At 40.6% G+C, this 21,017-nt stretch overlaps 2 protein-coding genes across 4 annotated transcripts; both read left to right on the top strand.

The window, feature by feature from the left end:
- Positions 1-3,594: 3,594 nt before the first annotated feature.
- On the top strand, positions 3,595-5,781 carry LOC118392036 (immunoglobulin alpha-2 heavy chain-like). 3 transcript variants are annotated; one of them, XM_035783654.1, is made up of 6 exons: positions 3,595-3,666; positions 3,810-4,178; positions 4,325-4,675; positions 4,786-4,914; positions 5,016-5,065; positions 5,199-5,781. In XM_035783654.1, exons 1-6 carry the CDS (start codon positions 3,627-3,629, stop codon positions 5,313-5,315), a joined length of 1,056 nt encoding a protein of 351 aa, XP_035639547.1. In that variant the 5' UTR covers positions 3,595-3,626; the 3' UTR covers positions 5,316-5,781. The 3 variants fall into 3 exon arrangements, with proteins under 3 accessions (XP_035639547.1, XP_035639548.1, XP_035639546.1); XM_035783655.2 differs by having other exon boundaries at positions 3,611-4,178; positions 5,016-5,052; XM_035783653.2 differs by having other exon boundaries at positions 3,611-4,178.
- Positions 5,782-13,579: 7,798 nt separating this feature from the next.
- Positions 13,580-18,448, top strand: LOC118392637 (uncharacterized). Its single transcript, XM_035784677.2, has 6 exons — positions 13,580-13,638; positions 13,795-14,139; positions 14,303-14,344; positions 16,301-16,483; positions 16,675-16,709; positions 16,806-18,448. Exons 1-6 carry the CDS (start codon positions 13,596-13,598, stop codon positions 16,938-16,940), a joined length of 783 nt encoding a protein of 260 aa, XP_035640570.1. The 5' UTR covers positions 13,580-13,595; the 3' UTR covers positions 16,941-18,448.
- The last annotated feature ends 2,569 nt before the right edge of the window (positions 18,449-21,017 follow it).

The following is a 21,017-nucleotide window of genomic DNA, read 5'->3' as shown; positions in this document are numbered from 1 at the left end:
AGTGGTCACGGTTGTCTTATTTTTTGTTTAAGTGTTCTTCATTAAATAAAGAAGAATGTATTCTAACCACGCTGTGCTTTGGTCTACTCCATAAGACAATCGTGACAATAGTAGATCATGCTGTCATAATGTATTTTCACCCCCAAGAAGAAGTCCTCCTCTAGAAGAGCAAGAGAGAAGACCAGCAGAGAGGATGCTGTAAAATGTAAATGTAAGGATGCAGTGTACTCTGATGTCAGGAACCTGGAGCAGCAGTGAAAGATATCACCACTGTCACAAAGACTACAAGAAGAAATGTTACTATTTGTAGCATAATAAAACTGCTTTTAGTAACAAACATTTGTATGGAGTTTTCAAAGTATTTAACACCGTTTTGCGGGTACTATTCAATGAAGCTGCCAGTTGAGGACTTGTGAGGCATCTGTTTCTCAAACTAGACACTCTAATGTACTTGTCCTCTTGCTCAGTTGTGCACCAGGGCCTCCCACTCCTCTTTCTCTTCTGGTTAGAGACAGTTTACACTGTTGTGTGACGGGAGTAGTGCACAGCGTTGTACAAGATCTTCAGTTTCTTGGCAATTTCTCGATTGGAATAGCTCAATTTCTCAGAACAAGAATAGACTGAGGAGTTTCAGAATAAAGGTCTTTGTTTCTGGCCATTTTGAGGCTGTAATCGGACCCACAAATGCTGATGCTCCAGATACTCAACTAGTCTAAAGAAGGTTTTATTGCTTCTTTAATCAGAACTACAATTTTCAGCTGTGCTAACATAATTGCAAACGAGAGCTACAATAGTAATTTACAACATTAACAATGTCTACGCTGTTTTTCAGATAAATGTGATGTTATTTATTGAACAAAAAATGTCTAAGTGACCCTAAACCTTTGAATGGTAGTGTACACAATAGTAGCATCAACATATATTGTAGTGTAATTCAATTTCACATATTTAATTGTTCTTTTGGTTCAACCATAATGCATAATAAGCATCATCAACAGGGGGAATATATTGGGTGTGTGCGGATTAGCTCTAGAAAGAATATATCAATTTATAAGACTTTTTCAAAAAAATAGTCTTTCCCACATGAACAGGTGATGAGATGATACCCCGAACAGGGTTTTTCGACCTGTATGTGGGTGTCTGAAGAAGGATGTTTTTATTGTGATATTGCACTGTGCGCAAGAGACACATTTGTAGTTCCCATTTGGAATGTGTGTCAAGAATGTCTGAGTGGGCTCAGGGTGTATGTCTGATCTCATGAAGCTATCTCCAATATTGCGACCACCGGGACATGGACTTGTACCCATGTACCAACTTCCTATGAAAAAGTGTCATTCCAGGGAGATTTCGCAAATACATCTTGTCTTGAGCTGCAAAGGATGACTTGAGTTTTATTTTGCCCATACTAATGTTGGTTCGTATCATTGTGGAATATTCTGGTATAATGAATAGAGATGGTGCATATGCCATGAAGGTCAGTGAAGAAACTGAAAGTTTAGTAGCAAACTATGTTTCCAATTTGAATTTCAGTTCATTTTCCATCAGAATGTCGAAATGTTATGTGGTTCTCTTTAGCCAATTGTCACGTTCTGACCTTAGTTCCTTTGTTGTGTCTTTGTTTTAGTTTGGTCAGGGCGTGAGTTGGGGTGGGTAGTCTGTTCTTTTTTATATGATAAGATCATCTATCATTGGTGTTATATATGATAAAAATTACAGACCTCTACATGCTTTGTGAGTAGGAAAACCTGCCAAATCAGCAGTGTATCAGATACTTGTTCTCCCCACTGTATGTACACTAATGAACAATATTTTCAAGTGAAATTAAATAGAACGGTATTAATTACTGGAAAGGAAGACCCAGAGTTACGTCTGCTGCAGAGGATTAGTTCATTAGAGTTACCAGCCTCAGAAATGGGCAATTAACTTGAACCCCGGATTGCATCTCAAAGAAATGCTTCAGAGTTCAAGTAACAATGTCACGGTTGTCATAAGAACGGGACCTAGGCGCAGCGGATGTTGAGTTACACATATTAATTGCAAAGTGAAACTTAAAGAAAAAAACTATAAATCAAATAAACAAACAACTAAAAGTAACTAAGTGGTACACAAAACAATATCCCACAAATGCAGGTTGGGGAAAAAGCCTACCTAAATATGATCCCCAAACAAAGGCAACGATAAACAGCTGCCTCTAATTCGGAACCACATTAGCACCAACATAGAAATATATATACTAGATCACCCCCTAGTCACGCCCTGACCTACTACACCATAGAGAACTAAGGGCTCTCTATGGTCAGAGCGTGAAAAACAGACACGTCTCAACATCAACTGTTCAGAGGAGACTGTGTGAATTAGGCCTACATAGTCTAATTACTGCAAAGACACTAATAAGAAGAAGAGTCTTAATGGGCCAAGAAACACGAGCAATGTACATTAGACTGGTGGAAATCTGTCTTTTGGTCATGATTAGTCCGAATTTGAGATTTTTGGTTCCAACCGCCGTGTCTTTGTGAGACGCAGAGTAGATGAAAGGATGATCTCCGCATGTGTGGTTCCCGTCGTGAAGCACGGAGGAGGAGGTGTAATGTTGTGGGGTGCTTTGCTGGTGACACTGCCAGTCATTTATTTAGAATTCAAGGCACACTTAACCAGCATGGCAACGACAGCATTCTGTAGCGATACACCATCCCATCTGGTTTGCGCTTAGTAGGACCATCATTTTCATCAGGACAATGACCCAACACACCTCCAGACTGTGCAAGGGCTATTTGACCAAGAACGACAGTGATGGAGTGCTGCATCAGATGACCTGGCCTCCACAATCACCCATCCTCAACCCAATTTAGATGGTTTGGGATGAGTTGGACTGCAGAGTGAAGGAAAAGCTACACACAAGTGCTCAGCATATGTGGGAACTCAAGACGATTGGAAAAGCATTACAGCTGATGCTGGTTGAGAGAATGTCAACAGTGTGAAAAGCTGTCCTCAAGGCAAATGTTGGCTGTCCTCAAGGCAAATGTTGGCTACTACTACTAAAATCTAAAATATAATTGTATTTGTTTAATACTTTTTTGGTTACTACATGATTCCATATGTGTTTCAAACTGTTGATGTCTTCACTATTATTCTACAATATAGAAAACAGTACCGTATATTATTCAATTGCGGTTACAAATAATATTAGTATTTAATGTTGGAGGCTTATGATGAAAACCAATAGCCAGAAATGCAGCTTCTATGCCGGGCTGGGTTAGGGTTGGTAGTATCAGCAGCACTAGAGATATTTCACTGTTTCTTGTCCAAACATCAATTTAATTTCAGAAAATGTTAAATTTTTCTGAAAAAAGAAACAGCCGTATCAGGCAAATATTTGATAGCCTTGATCTAGTAACTCTGAATCGCTTTATAATGTCTTCTTGGAAAGTCATTCCCGTGATGCTCACACTATGGTAAGCCAGAGGACACACTTCTAAGATTGTCGTCAGCCAATAAAATCTCTAGTTTCAGTGTTCCCTCCTACTGTATGATGGGTACATCTAAAGTGCCATCATATATAAGGTGCATATAACGTCACCCACTGTCAGACCCACACACTATACAGTGCAGAAGGGAGCAATGCTACAATGATGAATAGAGAAGTATTTATATTTTACATCAACTTGGGTAAGAGTAAGACATTTTAATTGAGTTCCTTATTTAATCATTTGTAGTATGCAGTTTGAATATAATAAGTGAAGTTGATGTTCTGTCTGTAATGTGTAGAAATGCCTGTGACTTTGTTCCATGTTGTTTGTTTGCTTTGACAGTTTGTGCTTTTACCAAACCAAACGTAATCCAACCAACCCCTGTGATGGTTACTGAGCTGGGAGGCTCTGTGACTTTCACTTGCCTTTGTCCTAATGTGTCGGTGACCAGATTTAATTGGTTCAAGCAGAGTTTTGGACAGAAACCCCTCCTCATGGCATCATCTCTTTATGCTGGCCAAGATAATTATTATTCCAACAACTTTATCAAGGACTTTACTGAGACCGAACGTTTGAGTGTGAGGAGAGGACTCTACACCTGTAACCTGACCATTTCCAAGACAGAGCCAGGGGACTCAGCTACATACTATTGTTCCACTGCAGCCATCTATGAGCAAACATTTGGAGAGGGAACTGTTTTGATTGTCAAAAGTAATTAAACATTTGCATCTTCAATTTCAAAATGTATGGCACTGTACATTGGTATGTTTCTGCAACTACTTCATCAAATGCAAGAGATGAATACATGGCTTGTTTTTCACCCACTTAGTCTTACATTAGTTACTCACCTTCTTCAGATTCAGAGTCCAACAGCATGTCTGTGCTCCAGCAGCCTGTGTCTGAGTCAGTCCAACCAGGAGACTCTGTGATTCTGAACTGTACAATACACACTGAGACCTGTGCAGGAGAACACAGTGTCTATTGGTTCAGACATGGCTCAGGAGAATCCCGTCCAGGAATCATATACACCCATGGAGACAAGAGTGATCAGTGTGAGAAGAGCCCTGATGTTGGGTCTCCTACACAGAGATGTGTCTACAACCACCCCAAGAGGAACCTCAGCCTCTCTGATGTTGGGACTTACTACTGTGCTGTGGCTTCATGTGGGGAGATACTCTTCGGGAACGGGACCAAGCTGGACATTGAGGGTATATGATTCGGCTTCTATTTCATTTGATATCTACTGTATAGTCTACTATGTAGAACATACATTTACTTGCTATTCTGGTTTCTTCTATTACTGTTTGAATTTCAACAGACCATAGAGCAGATCCTCTTCTCTTGGTGTCCTGCCTGGGTGTAGTATTGTGTGTCACGTTCACCTTGATCATTGTCCTGGTTTGCATCATGTACAAGATGAACAACACAACATGTGTGCAGTGCAGAGGTAAGTTACTATCCCTTGATATTCATTGATGTCACCATTTGTTGTTGTTTCAGTAGTGGAAGAAGTAGAAGTATCCTAATCTTTTTTGTCATTCGTTTTAGGACTCGTCTCTCAGACCAGAGGTCCTGCAGTTACCAGGTCAGATGTAGGGGTAGGCAGGAATCATTTTATATTTTTTGAAGTCTATTGTGAAGCCTGTCTTTAACCAACTTCACTATTTTGGGTTTAAAAAAAACTACATTTAAAATAATTGATTGTCAACGATGCTATTTTGTGCTTCACAGGACCAAGATGGAGACAGTCTCCATTACGTAGCTCTGAATCTGAGCAACAAGAAGAACAGGTCTAGAAGACAGAGAGGTCACATGGAGACAGTGGTGTATGCTGGGATCAGACAGTAGAACTGGATGAATGAAACAATGATCCTTTTATACTAGATAACTCTTTATTAACTAGTTCTAGCTTCATTAACTATCTATGAACGCATAAGCAGTCAAATGTGATGAAAACAGTGGTCATAGCTTGTTTGTTATTCAATGTTGAAATAATTGAATGCATTGCTATTTTTTTATTTTAATAATAATAATAATAATTAGAGGTGGTGCTTATATTTGTCTTGGTACACAAGTGTGTAATGAAAATGTTTTGTGTTGTTGTTGCTAATCCCAACTCCCCCTGAGACACCCGCAGGGAGTGGGTTCACAGCCAGGGTCACCATTGTATAGCACCATTGGAGCAATTCGGGTTAAGTGCCTTGCTCAAGGGCACCTTTACAGATTATTATTATTTTATTGTATTTGTTGTGCCTATTTTAGCAACAGTAAACCAGTTGCTTGTGTAAAGAAAAATAAAGTATTTCCAACTGTTTGAATTTGAATACATTGAACCCACTACATACTATGATGATATGGTGCGTTGTACAGACAGATGCTCTTAACTGTCTCAGACATTATGGTCTGTTTACAAAGCCTTGTGGTGAAGGTGGAAGTGTTGCAGTAACTTTCCACTGATGGAAACTAACCTCTTATAGACATTTAACACAGGAAGACTGACCTGCACCCACACTACTCTCCACTTTGTCCCTTAGGGCCCCTTACTGTTCACACTACTTAGTGGGTGTGAAACAGACTCTTAGTGCAGCAAAATCCTCTCAACACAAATGTGTAGGACAAAGTTGACTTAATGATGTGATGTCTAGCAGTACCACATGTTATGGGAAATGATTTAGGCCTCTTGCAATAGATCTACTCATCGTGAAAGTTGCACAACAGCCAGCACCACAGAACGAGGACAGGCCATAGTCAGCCGTCATTATTATTTTTTTTTTAAGACATAACATAATAAACCAATTTTACACTCTGTATATCTCTATTCTCTGTCTACAGAACATCTGTGCCACCACATATACACATTTACAGTATTATTAAAGGAATATCAGTTTAGCTGAATATGTGTCAGGCTCCATCACACCATTAGAAATGGAGGAACACCAACACACATCTATTTCTTATCACAGATGAAGTGCCTTTTTATTCAACCTTTATTTAATTACGTTTAGTCTCGTTGAAATGTAAAAAAATACAAGTAAAATTCAAGAGAGACCTTGTGCCGCAAGAATCTCTTTGACTCTACATACCTCATAGATATACAGTTGAAGTCGGAAGTTTACATACACTTAGGTTGGAGTCATTAAAACTCGTTTTTCAACCACTCCACAAATTTCTTGTTAACAAACCATAGTTTTGGCAAGTCGGTTAGGACATCTACTTTGTCCATGACAACAAGTACATTTTCCAACAATTGTTTATAGACAGATTATTCATTTTCAAACACCTGAAGATACCATGTTAATCTCTACAAACAATAGTACGCAAGTATAAACACCATGGGAACACGCAGCCGTCATACCGCTCAGGAAAGAGACGCGTTCTGTCTCCTAGAGACGAACATACTTTGGTGCGAAAAGTGCAAATCAACCCAAGAACATGAGTAAAGGACCTTGTGAAGATGCTGTAGGAAACAGGTACAAAAGTATCTATATCCACAGTAAAACGAGTCGTATATTGAAATAACCAGAAAGGCTGCTCAGCAAGGAATAAGTCTCTGCTCCAAAACTGTCATAAAAAAAGCCAGACTACGGTTTGCAACTGCACACGGGTGATCCTAACTGACCTAAGACAGGGAATTTTTACCAGGATTAAATGTCAGGAATTGTGAATAACTGAGTTTAAATGTATTTGGCTTAGGTGTATGTATTCTTCCGACTTCAACTGTATACACATTGCCGCTCTTGCTGCTGGTGAGTGTCTGATCCACCTCTACGCAGACGACACCATTCTGTATACTTCTGGCCCTTCTTTGAACACTGTGTTAACTACCCTCCAGACGAGCTTCAATACCATACAACTCTCCTTCAGTGGCCTCCAACTGCTATTAAATACAAGTAAAACTAAATGCATGCTCTTCAACCGATCGCTGCCTACACCTGCCCAGCATCACTACTCTGGACGGTTCTGACTTAGAATATGTGGACAACTACAAATACTGTACCTAGGTGTCTGGTTAGACTGTAAACTCTCCTTCCAGTCTCACATCAAACATCTCCAATCTAAAGTTAAATCTAGAATTGGCTTCCTATTTCACAACAAAATATCCTTCACTCATGCTGCCAAACATACCCTCATAAAACTGTCCATCCTACCGATCCTTGACTTCGGCGATGTCATTTACAAAATAGCCTCCAACACACTACTCAACAAATTGGATGCAGTCTATCACAGTGCCATCCGTTTTGTCACCAAAGCCCCATATACTACCCACCCCTGCGACCTGTACGCTCTCGTTGGCTGGCCCTGGCTTCATACTCGTCGCCAAACCCACTGGTTCCAGGTCATCTACAAGACCCTACTAGGTAAAGTCCTGCCTTAACTCAGCTCGCTGGTCACTATAGCAGCACCCACTCGTAGCACGCGCTTCAGCAGGTGTATTTCACTGGTCACCCACAGGGCCAATTCTTCCTTTGTCTGCCTCTCCTTGCAGTTCTCTGCTGCCAATGACTGGAATGAACAACAAAAATCTCTGAAACTGGAAACACTTATCTCCCTCACTAGCTTTAAGCACCAGCTGTCAGAGAAGCTCACAGATCACTGCACCTGTACATAGCCCATCTTTAAAACATAGCCCATCTATAAATAGCCCAAATAATTACCTCATCCCCTAATGTATTTATTTATTTTGCTCCCTTGCACCCCAGTATTTCTACTTTACACATGCACCTACTGCACATCTACAATTCCAGTGTTTTTAATTGCTATATTGTATTTACTTCGCCACCGTGGCCTTTTTATTGCCTTTACCTCCCTTATCTCACCTCATTTGCTCACATCGTATATAGACTTGTATTTGTACTGTATTATTTACTGTATGTTTGTTTATTCCATGTGTAACTCTGTGTTGTTGTATGTGTCAAACTGCTTTGCTTTATCTTGGCCAGGTTGCAGTTGTAAATGAGAAATATACTGTATATATATATATACACGTATATGATTTACAGTAAATGCTCTCTTTGTAAGAAGTGCAGTGTCTGTTCACACACCTACCAGGAAGGGTGTTATTTGATAAATCTCCCACCAATCAGAGAAAATAGGTGACTTTCTGTCTTTCTCTGTAACTGTCAGGCAAGAAGCCTACTGATCAAATCAAATCAAATTTTATTTGTCACATACACATGCTTAGCAGATGTTAATGCGAGTGTAGCGAAATGCTTGTGCTTCTAGTTCCGACAATGCAGTGATAACCAACAAGTAATCTAACCAAGAATTCCAAAACTACTGTCTTATACACAGTGTAAGGGGATAAAGATTATGTACATAAGGATATATGAATGAGTGATGGTACAGAGCAGCATACAGTAGATGGTATCGAGTACAGTATATACATATGAGATGAGTATGTAGACAAAGTAAACAAAGTGTCATAGTTAAAATGGCTAGTGATACATGTATTACATAAGGATGCAGTCGATGATATAGAGTACAGTATATACGTATGCATATGAGATGAATAATGTAGGGTAAGTAACATTATATAAGGTAGCATTGTTTAAAGTGGCTAGTGATATATTTACATAATTTCCCATCAATTCCCATTATTAAAGTGGCTGGAGTTGGGTCAGTGTCAATGACAGTGTGTTGGCAGCAGCCACTCAATGTTAGTGGTGGCTGTTTAACAGTCTGATGGCCTTGAGATAGAAGCTGTTTTTCAGTCTCTCGGTCCCAGCTTTGATGCACCTGTACTGACCTCGCCTTCTGGATGATAGCGGGGTGAACAGGCAGTGGCTCCGGTGGTTGATGTCCTTGATGATCTTTATGGCCTTCCTGTAACATCGGGTGGTATAGGTGTCCTGGAGGGCAGGTAGTTTGCCCCCGGTGATGCGTTGTGCAGACCTCACTACCCTCTGGAGAGCCTTACGGTTGAGGGCGGAGCAGTTGCCGTACCAGGCGGTGATACAGCCCGCCAGGATGCTCTCGATTGTGCATCTGTAGAAGTTTGTGAGTGCTTTTGGTGACAAGCCGAATTTCTTCAGCCTCCTGAGGTTGAAGAGGCGCTGCTGCGCCTTCTTCACGACGCTGTCAGTGTGAGTGGACCAATTCAGTTTGTCTGTGATGTGTATGCCGAGGAACTTAAAACTTGCTACCATCTCCACTACTGTTCCATCGATGTGGATAGGGGGGTGTTCCCTCTGCTGTTTCCTAAAGTCCACGACCATCTCCTTTGTTTTGTTGACGTTGAGTGAGAGGTTATTTTCCTGACACCACACTCCGAGGGCCCTCACCTCCTCCCTGTAGGCCGTCTCGTCGTTGTTGGTAATCAAGCCTACCACTGTTGTGTCGTCCGCAAACTTGATGATTGAGTTGGAGGCGTGCGTGGCCACGCAGTCGTGGGTGAACAGGGAGTACAGGAGAGGGCTCAGAACGCACCCTTGTGGGGCCCCCGTGTTGAGGATCAGCGGGGAGGAGATGTTGTTGCCTACCCTCACCACCTGGGGGCGGCCCGTCAGGAAGTCCAGTACCCAGTTGCACAGGGCGGGGTCGAGACCCAGGGTCTCGAGCTTGATGACGAGCTTGGAGGGTACTATGGTGTTGAATGCCAAGCTGTAGTCGATGAACAGCATTCTCACATAGGTATTCCTCTTGTCCAGGTGGGTTAGGGCAGTGTGCAGTGTGGTTGAGATTGCATCGTCTGTGGACCTATTTGGGCGGTAAGCAAATTGGAGTGCGTCTAGGGTGTCAGGTAGGGTGGAGGTGATATGGTCCTTGACTAGTCTCTCAAAGCACTTCATGATGACGGAAGTGAGTGCTACGGGGCGGTAGTCGTTTAGCTCAGTTACCTTAGCTTTCTTGGGAACAGGAACAATGGTGGCCCTCTTGAAGCATGTGGGAACAGCAGACTGGTATAGGGATTGATTGAATATGTCCGTAAACACACCGGCCAGCTGGTCTGCGCATGCTCTGAGGGCGCGGCTGGGGATGCCGTCTGGGCCTGCAGCCTTGCAAGGGTTAACACGTTTAAATGTCTTACTCACCTCGGCTGCAGTGAAGGAGTGTTTTCGTTGCAGGCCGTGTCAGTGGCACTGTATTGTCCTCAAAGCGGGCAAAAAAGTTATATAGTCTGCCTGGGAGCAAGACATCCTGGTCCGTGACTGGGCTGGGTTTCTTCTTGTAGTCCGTGATTGACTGTAGACCCTGCCACATGCCTCTTGTGTCTGAGCCGTTGAATTGAGATTCTACTTTGTCTCTGTACTGACGCTTAGCTTGTTTAATAGCCTTGCGGAGGGAATAGCTGCACTGTTTGTATTCGGTCATGTTGCCAGACACCTTGCCCTGATTAAAAGCAGTGGTTCGCGCTTTCAGTTTCACGCGAATGCTGCCATCAATCCACGGTTTCTGGTTAGAGAATGTTTTTATCGTTGCTATGGGAACGACATCTTCAACGCACGTTCTAATGAACCCGCACACCGAATCAGCGTATTCGTCAATATTTTTATCTGACGCAATATGAAACATGTCCCAGTCCACGTGATGGAAGCAGTCTTGGAGTGTGGAGTCAGCTTGGTCGGACCAGCGTTGGACAGACCTCAGCGTGGGAGCCTCTTGTTTAAGTTTCTGTCTGTAGGCAGGGATCAACAAAATGGAGTCGTGGTCAGCTTTTCCGAAAGGGGGGCGGGGCAGCCTTATATGCGTCGCGGAAGTTAGAGTAACAATGATCCAAGGTTTTACCACCCCTGGTTGCGCAATCGATATGCTGATAAAATTTAGGGAGTCTTGTTTTCAGATTAGCTTTGTTAAAATCCCCAGCTACAATGAATGCAGCCTCCGGATAAATGGTTTCCAGTTTGCAAAGAGTTAAATAAAGTTCGTTCAGAGCCATCGATGTGTCTGCTTGGGGGGGGATATATACGGCTGTGATTATAATCAAAGAGAATTCTCTTGGTAGATAATGCGGTCTACATTTGATTGTGAGGAATTCTAAATCAGGTGAACAGAATGATTTGAGTTCCTGTATGTTTCTTTCATCACACCATGTCTCATTAGTCATGAGGCATACGCCCCGGCCACTCTTCTTACCAGAAAGATGTTTGTTTCTGTCGGCGCGATGCGTGGAGAAACCCGTTGGCTGCACCGCCCCGGATAGCGTCTTCCCAGTGAGCCATGTTTCCGTGAAGCAGAGAACGTTACAGTCTCTGATGTCCCTCTGGAATGCTACCCTTGCTCGGATTTCATCAACCTTGTTGTCAAGAGACTGGACATTGGCAAGAAGAATGCTAGGGAGTGGTGCGCGATGTGCCCGTGTCCGGAGTCTGACCAGAAGACCGCTACGTTTCCCTCTTTTACGAAGTCGTTTTTTTTGGGGTCGCTGCATGGAATCAATTCCGTTGACCTGTTTGTAAGGCAGAACACAGGATCCGCGTCGCGGAAAACATATTCTTGGTCGTACTGATGGTGAGTTGACGCTGATCTTATATTCAGTAGTTCTTCTCGACTGTATGTAATGAAACCTAAGATGACCTGGGGTACTAATGTAAGAAATAACACGTAAAAAAAAAAAAAAACTGCATAGTTTCGTAGGAACGCGAAGCGAGGCGGCCATCTCTGTCGGCGCCGGAAGATCACAGTACTGCACCAGTCCATTTGGTTCAGGGCAGGCGAGAGTAACCACGAAGGATGGACTGCAAGATGACCCAATTATTATCTGTCTGGTGATTCTGCATCTCACTTGTAAGTACTGTATGTGCATATCTACAGTAGACTGCCTAGTCCATTTCTCATGTGTTTCAGTAGCTATTTACGCTAAAGATTACTGACATTGTCTTCTACCTTGGCTCAATTTACTGACATGGCTTCACTGTAACTCTTATGCAAACTGTGAATTTATACATTTTTCTTCTACATCAATTAGCCAAACTTGAGCCCTTTACCTCTGAATGATTTACACCATGTGCAAATACAGGGGCGAACTGGGACCAAAAATCATAGTATTTTAGTATTTTGATACTTTGTAGATAGGGCCTCCTGAGTGGCACAGCAGTCTGAAACACTGCATTGCAGTACAAACTGCGTTGCTACAGATGCTGGTTCGATACCCATGCTGGCCGCGACTGGGAGACCCATGAGGCGATGCACAATTGGCCCAGCGTTGTCCGGGTTAGGGGAGGGTTTGGTCAGCCGGGATGTCCTTATCTCATCGCGCTGTAGTGACTCCTGTGGCGGGCCAGGCACATGCATGCTGACATGGTCACCAGGTGTACAGTGTTTCCTCTGATACATTAGTGCGGCTGGATTACGGGTTAAGTGTGCATTGTGTCATGAAGCAGTGCAGGTTGGCGGAGTTCTTTTTCTGAGGTCGCACGGCTCTCGACCTTAGCCTCTCCTGAGGCCATACGGGAGTTGCAGCGATGGAACAAGACAATCACGAAAAGGGTGTAATAAATACAATTATTTAAAAAATGGTGGATGGGTATCATTTGTATGTACAAAATGTATAATAGCAATAGTTAAAATTAGTAAATCGGGTGATTTTGTATACATTTATTTAAAATTGCATAGGGACGCTTCTGGGGGGATTCTGATTAGATGCCAGCATAGTCGCCTGAATTCATTTAGACGGAAACGGCCGATGTACTTGGGCCGATTCTTGGCAGTCATTCATTTTGATTCCGGGCCGAGTCCGTCAGCACATTCCAGGCGGATTCAATTAGTTCCGGTCCCCCGGAAGAGGGCCGCTTGAGGGCAGATTCCTCATTGCTAGCTGGGTAGTGGATAGTTTGTTTGAACTGGTATAATCCATCTGTAAGGTACAATACAAACAAAGCCTTAAGAGCACTAACCCTGATAAGGTGAAGTCTTATGGTCACCTATTATCCCCACTAAACCCTAAACACCTACTGTATATGAACCCAAACACTTATCTCCATTTTAATTCAACATACCTATGCTAAACTTTTGTTTTTACACTCCACATAAAATGTCTGTCAATTCTGCTCTCTGTAAATAGACATTGTGGTCCAATACCAACTACCACGCCCACTACCAATGAAATCACCTTTGATCTCACTGTGATCTCAGAGTGAATAGTGCTCTCTGATTCACAACCAGACAGAGCAGAATAGATCTACACACAGAATGGCCAAAACCTTCCTACCAGCTCGACTGCTCTATGGATTGAGTAAGTAAGCTACTGTTAAATCTAACATACTGTAGAGACAGAGTAAGATTGAGTGCATCCGTCAAGGAAAACCGGAATGTTCAGTGCAGCACTTTTTCCTGATTTCTAACGTGATTTCAACGAATATAGTAATTCACTTTGTTCTCTGTGTTTCAGGTTTGGTCTCTGTGTTGGTTTCTCAGTGTCAGACTATGGAGGTCCGTACTGGGGATACCATCACCTTGCAGTGCTCCAATGTTACAACGGCTGTGGGACACACAGCATGGTTCAAGCAAGTCAACGGATCAGAGCCTGTGTGTATCTCGTCTATGTACGGCTTTAACTCAACACCTTATCTCCACAATAGTTTTCAAAGGAGCCATTTTGAAATGTTCAGCAACAACACCACTGTCTTTCTCACAATTACAAATGTGGAAATAGGTGACTGTGGCCTGTATTTCTGTGGATTGTATCCACATAGCCACATGTTCTTTGTCAACGCAACATATCTAAAGATTCAAGGTACGTTTTCAATTATTTATCTGCCGTTTGATACATTTGAAAATTAATAACAACCTAATCAGGAATTGTCATAAAACAAAGGCAAACATTTGTTGGACATATTTTTTAGTATAAAAATGGAGAAAAAATTAATTATTTATTTGGACTAATTTTGATGTTATAGGGCACAACGGAGGTGAGAAAATACTAGAGTCATCGACAAAAAGTGAGTTTCTCTTTCTTTCTCATGTACAGCACCTTCAGAAACTATTCATACCCCTTGACTTATTCCACATTTTGTTGTGTTACAGCCTGAATTCAAAATGGATAAAAAAATAATAATCTCACCTATCTACACACAATACCCTGTAATGACAAAGATAAAATGCCTATCAACCGAATCAGGAGTTATCATGAAACAAAGGCAAACCATTGATGGACATATTTTTCATCATTATAATTTTTTGCAAAAAATACGTATTTTTTCTTACTAATTACTAATTCTCTGTCTTTCTCATGTACAGTGCCTTCAGAAAGTATTCACACCCCTAGACTTATTCCACATTTTTACAGCCTGAATTCAAAACTGATTAAATAGATTGACACAAAATACACATAATGACAAAGTGAAAACATGTTTTTAGACATTTTAGCAAATTTATTTAAAATTAAATGCAGAAATATATTTATTTAACTAGGCAAGTCAATTAAGAACACATTCTTATTTTCAATAAGAGCCTAGGAACAGTGGGTTAACTGCCTTGCTCAGAGGCAGAACAACAGATATTTTACCTTGTCAGTTCGGGGATTAGATCTTGCAACCTTTCGGTTACTAGTCCAATGGTCTAACCACTAGTCTACCTGCCACCCTTGTAAATTATCATTTACATTAGTATTCACACCCCTGAGTCAATACATGTTAGAATCAACTTTGGCAGTGATTACAGCTGTGAGTCTTTCTGGGTCAGTCTCTAAGAGCTTTGGAATGTACAATCTGGAATGTACAATATTTGACCATTATTATTTTTTAATTCTTCAAACTCTGTTAATCGGCTAGAAAATGTATGAAAAGACTTGATGATGTCTGTCAAGCAATGACAAACATATTGCTAGACAATCATTTTCAAGTCATGTAATAGATTTTCAAGCCACTTTAAGTCAGAACTGTAACTCAGCCACTCAGGAACATTCAATGTCGTCTTGGTAAGCAACTCCAGTGTATATTTGGCCTTGTGTTTTAAGTTATTATCATGCTGAAAGGTGAATTTGTCTGCCAGTGTCTGTTGGAAAGTAGACTGAACCAGGTTTTCCTCAAGGATTTTTCCTGTGCTTAGCTTCATTATGTATATTTTTATCTTTAAAAAAAATGTTGTCCTTTTCGATGACAAGACATGATGCAGCCACCACCATGCTTGAAAATATGAAGAGTGATACTCAGTGATGTGTTGTGTTGGATTTGCCCCAAACATAATGCTTTCTACTCAGGACATGAAGATAATTTCTTCTACACATTTTTAGCAGTTTTACTTTAGTGCCTTGTTGCAAACAATAATATATTTTTTATGTTGTTCAGACTTTCTTTCCCTCTGTCATTTAGGTTAATATTGTGGATTAACTACAATGTTGTTGATCCATCTTCAGTTTTCTCCTATCACAGCCATTAAACTCTGTAACTCATTGTGAAATCCCTGAGTGGTTTCCTTCCTCACCGGCAACTGAGTTAGGAAGGACGACTGTATCTTTGTAGTGACTGGGTGTATTGATACACCATCCAAAGTATAATTAATAACTTTACCATGCTCAAGTGGATTTTCAATGTCTTCTTTTTTTTACCCATTTATCAATAGGTACCCTTCTCTGTGAGGCATTGGAAAACCTCCCTGGTATTTGTTAAATCTGTGTTTGAAATTCACTTCTCTGCTGAGGGACCTTGCAGATAACTGTATGTGTAGGGTAGAGATATGAGGTAGTCATTCAGAACTCATGTTAATAAACACTAATATTGCACACAGAGTCCATGCAACTTATTTTGTGACTTGTTATTAATCACATTTATCTGAACTTATTTAGGCTTGCTCTAACAAAGTGGTTGAATACTTATTGACCCAAGACATTTCAGCTTTTAATTTTTGATTAATTTGTAAACATTTCTAAAACATATTTTCACTCTGACTTTCTGAAGGCACTGCCGAAGCAAAACCAAAACACTGTGATGGAACTATCAGTTTAGTAGGAGAGGATGATGATGGAACGACATACCTCCCTTACCTGGTTGTGATCCTGGGTGTTGTGACTGCTGTTCTACTGATAGTCATCCTCATCCTGGTCCTCAAGATCAGACGAGACACAAAAACACACAACACAGGTACGATTGAGGACCCATAAACATTTTCTAAAAGGTGTATATCTCAGATTATATCAATTGAAAGCAAACCACACACACACATGCTTAGGGTATTTCTCTCTAACCACATTTCTTTACAGTAACACACAACATAAAATGTATGTTTGAATAACTGTTTGTGTACTGACCCAAATGACTCTTTCCTTACTCAGGTATCGAGGCTCAACTGCAGCCACAAAATAGCCAGGTAATAGAAACTGTCATATTTCCTAAATGACATCCAGATAACTGTACTTGATTAGAATTGTTTGACACCTCTAACCTTATTATATGTTTTCTACAGGATCCGGATCAGGACCCAGAGTCTCTGAACTACTCAGCACTGAGTTTCCATCAGAAGAGGTCCAGAAATAAGAAGAGAGCTGAAGGTCAAATGATGGAGATGGAGTCAAATGTTGTTTATGCTGCCACAAGATAATTGTCAAATGTTTTAATGTTGATATCAGTGTACTGTAGCACTGATAAAGAACTGATGTAATACATTGAATAGTAGTAGTCAAAAATCACCTTGTGACAGCCATCGTGATTGAGTGCTGAGGTAGAGGAGGGGCCAGTGAGGAACGCATCACTTCCTGTGTTGTGAGTGACAGGAAGGAGCAGCTCAGTGTTGAGTGAGACCTGCTGAGGTGAACATCACTGGGCCTATCATAGTCTTGACAGAAAGATAGTGTAATGTTATTATAATATTTTTTTTACTGATAACCAATATTTTACTACTTTTTATATTAAAGATGGGCCCTGGGCGTGTAACTCTAATTCTGTGTAATAAGATTTAGGATGCAAACCGCAACAAAATGAGGGGCACTAGTTTGTATAATATATTTTAATGTGTATGATAATGGTAACACTGATAGGCCTTGTTATTTTCCACTGAGGTAAAGTCCTCTCTCTCTCTCTGATGAAGACGAGCAACCTGCACCACAGGAAGACTGGCCTGGAGCTCTCTCTGTTTGTATCTCTCTCTCTCTCTCTCTCTCTCTCTCTCTGTTTCTCTCTCTGTTTCTCTCTCTGTTTCTCTCTCTGTCTCTGCATCTAACCACATAATCTCTTATCAGCATTCAGGCCCCACATCAATTTCCATTCCTACCGCTAGACTGAAAATACCTGACCAAAACCAAACTACTCCAGGCTCTAGACTAGAGAGTTGTGCACAATGTGTGAAGTGTACAATGACAAACACTATTATACTTCAAAACATTATCTGCTGTTGTTATCGTAATTGTATGGTTGAATTTATTTGAATGCATGATGTACAATGATATGAGTGAACATCTGGGGTTTGGGACACCTGTACACCGCCACTGCCAAAAAATACAAATCTGCTGTTTAGTAAAATAACCATGCATTTAGTGGGCTATGTTCAAACAGTCCATAACATGTTCGTTTTTTTCAACTTCTTGAACACTTTTGTGCACTTGTAGGCATACTTCAATCATAGTGCATACATGATGTGTTTGCATGCATAGGGAACGCATCCATAAACAATAGGCCTACTGCACTAATGTTGTGTGCCGAGGCAGTTATCAATGCTCTCAGCCTGGTCTCATAAATTAGACGTAACATAGTAAATGTAAATCAGGGAAGTTCTAATTAGTATGATATGTTACGTTTGGTATGGTTACATAAGACAGAAGGTTGCTTAAGGCAAAAAAAAAGTAGGGTCGTTGGTCGGGAGGGCTGATTATCCATTTAATGTGAACCTCTAGCAACCCTTTTCCTTTCTATTGAATACTCTATTGTCCGGTTGAAATATTATCGATTATTTAGACAATTGACAACCTGAGGATGAATTATAAACATCATTTGACATGTTTCAATGAACTTTACCAGTACTATTAGGATGTATTCGTCTGCATGTTTTTACCTCCTTTGAGCCAGTAGATTACTGAACAAAACGCGCCAACAAAACAGAGTATTTGGGATATAAATAGGGAGTTTATCGAACAAAACAAACATTTATTGTGTAGCTGGGTCTCTTGTGACTGCAACCAGATGAAGATCTTCAAAGGTAAGTGATTAATTTTATCGCTATTTCTGACTTTCGTGACTCCTCTACTTGGTTGGAAAATGTTTGTATGCTTTTGTAAGCGGGGCGCTGTCCTCAGCTAATGGCATGGTATGCTTTCGCTGTAAAGCCTTTTTGAAATCTGACAAAGCGACTGGATTAACAAGAAGTTAATCTTTAAGCCGATGTATAACACATGTATTTTTATGAATGTTTATTATGACTATTTCTGTATTTTGAATTTGGTGCTCTGCAATTTCACCGGATGTTGTCGAGGTGGGTCGCTAGTGGCACGCCTGAGCCAGAGAGGATATCATGCGAAATGGATGATAGCCATCCACAAATGAATACATTCCATATGAAACATAACATATCATACTAATTGGAGTGTCCCAGATTTACATTTACTATGTTACGTCTACCCCTGAGTCCAGGTTGAGGCTCTCTGCAAACTCATCTGATGCATTCGCTGCAGACACAACATCCTCGACCTGTGGTCAGTGTCACCTTGCTGGTGTGAACAGGGATGGAAAAAAACACGTACATCTCATACAAAAGTCTTTGTGGTGAGAAGTTTCCACTGAACAACAAAACATAAATGTTTTTTTCTTTGGTACTTTTGATTTCACACCTCATCTGTTCTGTGCTATATTTGTTATGGTTTGTTACCAAGGCAGTTTGATGTGCATACAAATAATCATGTTGCTAATTGTGTTGCTAAGGTCTTGGACACGCCTTGTTGTGTTTTTGGTCAACACACACTCGATTTCACTATTTCTGCTGGACAGAGAGATTCTGAGGAGGTTGATAATTAACAAACCCTCAGGTCCAACAGTTTCAGCCCATAGTTTTTATATTGTTACTTTTCAGGGAGGCAGGAGGGTGGGCCATGTAGACCCGTCTTCAATTTGATTGATTATTAACTTTTTAAAATACCTAAAGTTGTATTACAAAAGTAGTTTGAAATGTTTTGGCATAGTTTACAGGTAACCTTTGAGATATTTTGTGGTGACGTTGCACAATTGGAAGCTGTTTTTGTCTGGATCAAGCGCGCCAGATAAATTGACATTTTGCATATCGACGGAATTAATCGAACAAAATGACCATTTGTGATGTTTATGGGACATATTGGAGTGCCAACAAAAGAAGCTTGTCAAAGGTAAGGCATGGTTTATATTTTATTTCTGCGTTTTGTGTGGTGCCTGCAGGGTTGAAATATGCTATCCCCTCTTTGTATACTGTTGTGCTATCATCAGAGAATAGCTTCTTATGCTTTTGCCGAAAAGCCTTTTTGTTGGCTGGATTCACAATGAGTGTAGCATAAATTTGGTATCTTACATGTGTGATTTAATGAACATTTGAATTTTATAGTATTTTATTTGAATCTGGCGCTCTGTATTTTCCCTGGCAATTGGCCAAGTGGGAAATTTGCGTCCCCCCTATCCCAGAGAGGTTATTAAGGCATTGGCATACATGGACTCCTTTGCTTTAAAGCCTTGGAATTATAATCATCTCTAATGTTTTTATTTGATCAGATTTTAATAGCATTTTGATGGCCATAACGAATAGATATGGTGACTGCGGGCACCATTGTTTAACTCCTCGACAATTCAAAACTTTCTTAGAAGTAGCCGCTATTTACTATTTTAAACCTGGGGTTGCTATACATTACTTTTACCCATTTTATAAGAGAATCACTGAAATTGAAAAAATCCAGGCTTTTATAAATTAAATCCAGTCTTAGTTTATCAAAGCCCTTTTCAAAATCCTCTATAAATATCAGGCCTGGCTTCTTAGATGTTTCATTATGTTCTATTATTTCTAAAAGTTGTCGTTTGTCGTATTTTATCTCCAATGTTCATGTAAAAAACCTTTCTGATCCAGATGAAAAATACCTGGTAAAACCTTTTTAATTCTGAGTGCTATGCATTTCGCTAGTATTTTTGCATCACAACATTGGTGTAAGAGGCCTTAAGTTTTTTAGATAGACTAGATCTTTATATTTGCCATCTGGGTCTTGTTTTAATACTGGTGAAATCAGACCTTCCTGCAGAGTACCTGACAGACTATCATTTTTATAAGAGTAGTTAAGACAAGCTAACAATGGAGCTTTGAGTATATCAAAAAAGGCTCGATATCCCTCTCCCGGTATGCCATCAAGCCCTGGGGTTTTTCCAGACTGTAAGGATTTAATAGCTTTAATAACTTTAAAAGTTATTCCTCTTTCTGAACATTTTTAATTGTTTTGTATTATTTGGAAAGAATTCGTTACAGTAATCATCATTCAAAGGGTGAGGATGAGATGGAAAAGAAAACATCAACTTGTGTCACACCCTGGCCTTAGTTATCATTGTTTTCTTTATTATTTTGGTTAGGTCAGGGTGTGACATGGGGGATTTATGTGTTTAGCCTGGTCTAGGGGTTTTTGTGTGTTTATGGGGCTGTTTCCTTTCTAGGTAGTTTGTAGGTTGATGGTTGCCTAGATTGGTT

The sequence above is a fragment of the Oncorhynchus keta genome, chromosome 13 (assembly GCF_023373465.1).
Source record: "Oncorhynchus keta strain PuntledgeMale-10-30-2019 chromosome 13, Oket_V2, whole genome shotgun sequence".
Lineage (NCBI taxonomy): Eukaryota > Metazoa > Chordata > Actinopteri > Salmoniformes > Salmonidae > Oncorhynchus > Oncorhynchus keta.
This window is presented reverse-complemented; position numbering and strand designations above follow the sequence as displayed.

Coding starts and splice junctions, on each gene's coding strand:
- LOC118392036 (XM_035783653.2), top strand. CDS start 3,758: ATGTGTAGAAATGCCTGTGACTTTGTTCCATGTTGTTTGTTTGCTTTG. Junction 4,676..4,785: donor GACCAAGCTGGACATTGAGG/GTATATGATTCG, acceptor GAATTTCAACAG/ACCATAGAGCAGATCCTCTT. Junction 4,915..5,015: donor AACATGTGTGCAGTGCAGAG/GTAAGTTACTAT, acceptor CATTCGTTTTAG/GACTCGTCTCTCAGACCAGA.
- LOC118392637 (XM_035784677.2), top strand. CDS start 13,596: ATGGCCAAAACCTTCCTACCAGCTCGACTGCTCTATGGATTGA. Junction 13,639..13,794: donor TCGACTGCTCTATGGATTGA/GTAAGTAAGCTA, acceptor TCTGTGTTTCAG/GTTTGGTCTCTGTGTTGGTT. Junction 16,710..16,805: donor TGCAGCCACAAAATAGCCAG/GTAATAGAAACT, acceptor TGTTTTCTACAG/GATCCGGATCAGGACCCAGA.